This window comes from Tribolium madens, unplaced genomic scaffold (genome assembly GCF_015345945.1).
Source record: "Tribolium madens isolate multiple individuals breed KSU strain unplaced genomic scaffold, Tmad_KSU_1.1 Scaffold_11;HRSCAF=98;Tcas5.2_LG3b, whole genome shotgun sequence".
NCBI classification, from domain to species: Eukaryota; Metazoa; Arthropoda; class Insecta; order Coleoptera; family Tenebrionidae; genus Tribolium; species Tribolium madens.
This window is the reverse complement of record NW_025400975.1, coordinates 7203509-7210453: the sequence shown is the minus strand read 5'-3', so window position 1 is coordinate 7210453 and position 6945 is coordinate 7203509. Positions and strand designations below refer to the sequence as shown.

At 30.0% G+C, this 6945-nt stretch overlaps 2 protein-coding genes across 2 annotated transcripts in view; one reads left to right on the top strand and one right to left on the bottom strand.

Moving 5' to 3' along the window:
• Nucleotides 1–3499, top strand: part of LOC123004197 (glucose dehydrogenase [FAD, quinone]-like) — a 5165-nt gene extending 1666 nt beyond the window's left edge. The window contains exon 3 of the mRNA XM_044397338.1: nucleotides 1948–3499. Within this exon, the coding sequence (XP_044253273.1) occupies nucleotides 1948–3446 (1499 nt within the window). The 3' untranslated portion in view covers nucleotides 3447–3499. The remainder of the gene's footprint in view (nucleotides 1–1947) is intronic.
• Nucleotides 3500–5861: 2362 nt separating this feature from the next.
• Nucleotides 5862–6945, bottom strand: part of LOC123007771 (nuclear receptor coactivator 5) — a 3690-nt gene continuing 2606 nt past the window's right edge. Inside the window, exon 4 of the mRNA XM_044403210.1 lies at nucleotides 5862–6244. Coding sequence (XP_044259145.1) covers nucleotides 5909–6244 — 336 coding nt within the window. The 3' untranslated portion in view covers nucleotides 5862–5908. The remainder of the gene's footprint in view (nucleotides 6245–6945) is intronic.

Genomic DNA, 6945 nt, shown 5'->3' with positions numbered 1-6945 from the left:
TATTTTTTTTTTGGTCATACGTCTTACATATTACTTACCGAATGTTGTAAAGCTCTTATGCTTTTTTTTTTAATAGTTTTACAAGTTTTTAAATTTTTAGAAATTCGGTTTGGTATGTAATGTGTCTTTTTTGTATTTCATTCTTATATTACAATGCAAAACAAAAAATAGTTGCTTTTGGGTAATTTTGACACCAAATAAAAGCGAATAACTGGTTGTATAGAGTTTATCTATCAAAAGATTTAAAGTGCAAAAAAATAACAACGAGAAAATTAAATAAATACTGAGGATGTCAAAAAACTAAAGAAGATGATGATGAAAGAAAGAAGATTTATTTTTTTATACAAGTTTTTAAATTTTTAGAAATTTGGTCTGGTATGTAATGTGTATTTTTTGTGTTTTATTCTCTTATTACAATGTAAAACAAAATAATAGTTACTTTTGTGTACCTAATTTCGACACCAACAAAAATAGATTTACGTCGACTTGAAATGTTTTAGTTATACGTACTTTGGCCTATTGTAATTATCTTAAGTATTATTAAAAAAAACTTGACCAATTTTAAATCCACTTGAAGAGTTTTGGATTAATTAAAAACTTGAAAACTTAACATCTTAATCTTAACAAAATGAGAATTATTTAATAATAATAAATTCATTAATAAAAATGAGAAATAAAGAAGTGAAATTTGAGAATAATATACGGAAGTAGAATCAAGAAAACCAATCCGGCAACACAAAAAATAAAGAAAAAAAATTATCTAAGAAAAAAAAATATTGGTTGGGACAAAACCTGAAACAGTAAAGATATAACAAAAAATTTAGAGAACAAAAAATAAAAACGAAACGTAAAACAAGAAAATTAGATAAAAAACTACGAATGTCGAAAAAAAAACTGAGGAAGGTGAAGATAATGAAAATGATAGGTAAAGAATTTCGAAAGATCTATTTGGCAATTTCAAATTTTATTTTTTTAATTTATACGTCTTACTTCATGTTGTAAAGCTCTTATCCTATTTTTCTTATTTTTTTAATATCCTTACAAATTTTTTATGTTTTTAGAATTCTGGTGTGAAGTTTAATATGTATTTTTTTATCATAATTTTTATTGCGATGTAAAACAAAATATCAAAGATTATTCGTTTTTTGAAACATTTATTTGCAATTTGTTCAAACAAAAAAGAGAAGCTTCTAGTAAAAATCCTCCGAAACCGTTATTATCACCCTGTATAGTTTATGAAACAGTCTGTTAGCTTATTAATAATTAACAAATTTTTCATTGGCCGATTTTGATTTATTTGACAAAAAAAGACAATTTCAACAAAATTTTTACTACATAAAGGCCTCTACATTTTCAAATAGTATTTTAATTTTTCTTCTACAGGAAAATTCAGACTGTACAATTTTGTCCATAAAAAAATGTTTTTCAAAAATAAGCTTTTATTAAAAAATGTACTAAGAAGTAAAAATATTTTTTTCTGTTTCTGCTTACATAAGTTTTGGGAGTGGTCAACTGAGCAAAGTAGGACAATTAGTCGTAATGTTTATAACCGCTCCCAAAAACTTTTTAGTACATTTTTTAATAAAAGCTTATTTTTAAAAAACATTTTTAATATATTTTTTGACTTTTTAGTCTTTACTTATTGTTTTGTTAAATTTAAGTTTTAATTTTCTTGATTTTTGTGTATTCAATTTTTTTCGTATTTTCTGATTTTTGGATTTTGTTGATTTTTGAAACGTTATTTTTTCATCAAAAGCATCAGTTTTAGAAAACTGTGTTATTTATTTGATTAACTAAAAAACCATTACATTGGAAACATTATTACATCCTAGTTTATCGTTTGATGAAAAAAATAAACCAAATGACAAAACTACTAAAAATTTAGTAGCTCCTTCAAATCTTGGAATCAAAAAATCATTATTTTCCCCAAAACTGAAAAATTTTTAGGTTTGGTGAACCACGTGTGCCTTTACCCCCGCGGCAAGGGCGTGGGGGGCACCACCCTAATCAACGGCTTGGTTTACGCCCGCGGTCACAAAACCGACTTCGACAAATGGGGCGAAATGGTCGGAAACAAACGCTGGTCATATAACAAAGTCCTCAAATACTTTAAAAAATCGGAAGACTTTGTTTATCGAGATTACCAAATACCTTACGAACCAGAATACCACGGAACTGGGGGCTATTTACGCGTCGAAAACTTCCTCTACAGAAGCCCCCAACTCGACGCATTCCTCGCAGCAAACCAAGAGTTGAATTTGGGCGTCGTTGATTACAACGCAAACAAATTGGGGGCTTCGGCCTCCCAACTCAACACCCACAACGGGGAGCGATTCGACGGGGGGAAAGCCTTCATCCACCCTGTTCTAAAACGTCCAAATTTGAAAGTCCTCACTGGGAGTTATGTCACAAAAATTGTGATTGATAAAACGACGAAGGTTGCAATTGGTGTTGAGTTTACACATAATGGGGGCTATTATTTCGTCGAAGCGAAAAAAGAAGTGATTTTGAGTGCGGGAGTTTTTGGGTCGGCACAAATTCTCATGTTGTCGGGAGTTGGCCCCAGGAAACACCTCGAAGAAGTTGGGATTGAAGTTATTGAGGATTTGGAAGTTGGGACTACTCTACGTGACAATCCCACATTTTTTGGGTTAAATTTTGGGAGTAATTACACCGAACCGGTTAAACCTTTGGAGGACTATGTTGTGGAGTATTTGGACGGGGTTGGGCCTTTAACCATTTCTGGGAACAACCAAGGAGTGGGTTTTTATGAATCGAGTTACACCAAAGGTACTGGAATTCCTGAAATCGAGCTCATGTTTATTCCTGCTAATGCTACTAGTTTGCTATCACAGAGAAGTTTCGGTTTAACCGATGAAACGTATGAAGATGTCTGGAAATATGCAAACATCCCCCAAACTTTCATTTTTTACGTCGTTGATTTACACTCAAAATCTGTTGGTAGTGTGAGACTAAAAAGCAAAAACCCTTTTGAGTACCCTTTAATCGACTCAAGATTCCTCTCAGATCCTGAAAATCGGGACATTAACACGTTATATGAAGGAATCCAACTAGCCTTAAAACTAGCACAAACGAGGCCTTTCCAGGCTATTAACGCAACCTTGCAAGGAGGGCCCTTAAGGGCTTGCAAAAAACACCCTTACTTGTCTAAACCCTACTGGTACTGTGCTCTTCGACAACTTACCATAAACCTGTACCATCCTTTGGGGACTTGTCCCATGGGTAAAAGCCCGGAAAAAGGGGCTGTTGTTGACGCAAATTTGCGTGTTTTTGGGATTAAAAATTTACGAGTGGCTGATGCAAGTGTTTTTCCGTTTGCGCTAGCAGGACATCCGAATGCACCCACGGTTATGGTTGGGGAACAACTAGGGGATTTAGTTAAATGTGAACATAAAAATGATATAATAGCCTATAGTTATTATTAATTGTTTAAATAATATCAGTGTCTTATAATTTTTAATTAAAGCGTGGATGTAGATTAAGAGTTTTTAAAGTGAACCACAATTTGTTTTTTCTAAAGTGTAAGAATAAACATCCCAATAACGAAAGGAAAGTAAAATATTACAATAGAACTGTAGGATAGTTAAATCCAGATTTTTTTATTATTGTTAATATTTTTCAGTAGTATATTTTGATTTCGAAGTGTGTATCCATTTTTCGTAAAACCAAAATTTGGATGAACAAATATTTGGCAAAAAAAATCATGTTTGGTTTATAATAAGTTAATAACTGTTTTTTATTGCGCCAATTCTTTTTTTAAACCGGAAAACACGGCTTGAATTTGCTTTTAAAAAGTTTTATACAATGCTAATGTTATCCACATTATAAAGGTGTTCCAAAAAACATTGAAAAGCTTTGAGGAGTAATTCCTCCTAGATCAATACAGGAAAAAAAGTTCTTATCCACCTAAGCTCGGAAATGCTTTCTAAGCGAGTTAAAGCGAAAATTAAAAATAATAATAAACTCGTTTTTCTCGTACAAATTGAAAAGAAAAAAAAAAAGAAAATCATCCAATAAAGTTAAAAACTTCTTTCAAAGCAAAATTCTTCGCCTTAAATAGATTGGCCCCAATGCCTCCACCCCCAAAAGTACACAATTTTTGATATATTCAATTGATTCAGCGCCAAAAAATTACACCAAAATAATTGAAATAAAAATACCGTCCCTTTTTTTCTTATTTTGACATAGGAAACTAGCACTCAAAATCTTTTAACTTTTTTTCCGGACATCCTGTGTAGATAACAAGATAACAGTATTAACATAATTACAAGTAAGGATTATTTATAGATAATTATTCATTCGCAAGCAATAAATATTATTCTCAAGTGATAATTGCACGATAATACTGCAAAAACCTACAATAGGTAGTTCGTAAAATAGTACTTTTCGGGAAATTTTTTAATGGTTTTTGTTATTCTATTTTGTTTTTCCGTTTTTCATATTACTTCAAAATTAAGCTCTTTAGTGAAAAACTCCTTGAAAAAAGATTTCTTATTATCTCCAAAACTTCAAAACGACAAAATATTTTACATAAACCTTTTACTATTCCAAAAAACTTCTTAAATTGTTTGATGATTTTTGAAAAATACCTCAAGGAATAATGGTCATATTTACATTTAAAAAATCCATTTTAAAGCTTCAAGTTTCTAGTCTTGAAATCTATTGGCAAAAACTTTTCTGAGTTACGGTTATTACGTAATCCTAAGAATAAGCGCGAGAAAAAAAAAATTATTCTTTTTTTTTGGTCCACAAACTTGGAGAAAATTTTATTAATTAAATCAATACATAAGCCGGATAGCTTGTTCATTCTGCTTTAATTTGCTTTTTTTATGTTTTCTGTACGTTGATTTGTCGCTGAGATATTTGACTTTTAATGAAAAAAGGATCTTTCAAAAATTTCAAAAACTGGAATAAATTTTCTGCAAGATCTTTTTACGGTTTTTTGTAAAAAAAATTACGTGCAACAATGATTTAAAGAAAAGGGAAAAAGCAACTTTTTTTGTTGTTGTAGTAAATCTACCGCGTATTCAGGAATATTGATGGGGACTCCAAATATGACATTAGGTTTTTTTATAGCCTAATGTTGTACGCCCAATAGCTCTAAACTGTTTTTTCAGACCGATTGATCAAAGTTTTACAAATGAATTAATTGTTTATGAACATTGTATAATCTTCATCAAAATGAAAAAAGCAATTTATTTTTATTGTTTTCCACAATTTTGCATGTTATATATGAAAAAAAAAAAAAAAAATGAGCAAATTAAAAAAAAATTTTGATATTTTTAAAAATGTAGAAAGTCAAAAACCAATACTGACTAATTTTTGAGACCATTTATTTAGTTTTGCATACCCTAATTTTACTCATCTCAAATTAATTGCATTAATGAAAAACTATATTCAGCACTAGATTTACGAACATTCATGCAAATTTTCAAAAAAAAGTCTTTTTTTTAATTGTTTCTGATTTTTTTTCAAGTTTATCAGTAGTGTATTATTTTTCAAAATTCAACAATTTGAAGCATTTTGTATCTTTGAACATGTACTATTTGTTTACACTTTTTATTACATATTTTATTTATTGATTTTGTTCCTTCGTACTATACAAAAAATTAATTTTAATTTTTGTAAATATTAAATACAATAAATTTAGCAAACATAGGAAAAAAGAAATCGTTTTTTCGCGTAATTGTTCAAGTTCTAAAATAAACTGTGCATTTTGTGTTACACAATTTAATAAAAAAACGTAATGTACAACTACCACAAGTTCTATACCACAAAATTGGGCAAAAAGTTATTCTAATCTCTTCTTATTTATGCTGATTAAAATTGAAAAAAAAAGGTCGAGTAGCACATTTTATTGTTGAATCCACGATACAATTACGTCAAATTACACCACACCAATATTTTTAAACATTTCGCCCCCTAAAAGACTGTCCAGCGCCTTTTGAACGGAAGGATCTTTTAGAAGTGGCGGTGCAACATCATTCGATGGTGTCGGCTCTTGAGGTGGCGGTTGGGTTTCAGTGGAAGCTTTATTTAATATATTCATGATGCGACTTTGAAGTTCAGCTTGTTTGCTGTTGGATTCTTGTGACTCTTGATCAACTCCTTCACTTATTTCATGCTGGTGTTGGATCTCGCGCCTCTCTTGCAAATACTTTACCAATCTGTCGTACTGGGCTGTTGTTAACTGTCTGTTTTCAGCCAGCAAATTTAACAACAACTGAAAAAATCGCATCATAAAATTGCATAAATATTGTGATTTAGCTCCATAATGCATTAAAATAGTTGAATAAATTTATTGAATTGGGTAAATCGGCTTGCGAACTCTTGGGGGTTGCTGCAGCTGTCAAAAAAAATCACAGGACCGTATTCCAAGAAATTATTATACAGGGTGGCCTAGCGAGTTGAAAAAGTCCATTAGTGACTTTTAAATGGTAAAATTTGAATAATTTAAACAATAATGTCATTAATAGATACTAATCTAGTGTTAAAAAAAATCTAAAATTAATTTCAACCATACAGCATGTACCAAAAATAAGTTACGATACAAACTTGTGTTTTTTTAAATGAAACACATTTTTGGATATAGCTTTTTAAAACAATGTTTTTACGCTAAACTTTTATTAGTCGATTTCGCTTAGTTTTAGAAAAAAAAACTTTTTTGACGAAAACATGCACGAAAACATTTATTACACAAAAACTAAGACAGCTAGAACAAAGTTTTTCTTACTTCTGCAAAGAAGAAAGTACAGAATTTAAAGCTGTAGCAATTTTTTAGTGTTTTGCATTTGTAAAGATTAATAAATTAAGAAGTTTGTTTAAAGTTAAATAACTTAAAAAATTTAAATGGAACACCCTACTTTTTATTTTTGCATCTAATAGATTGTTAAATTGTCTATCTAAAAAAATTAACTTTTAATG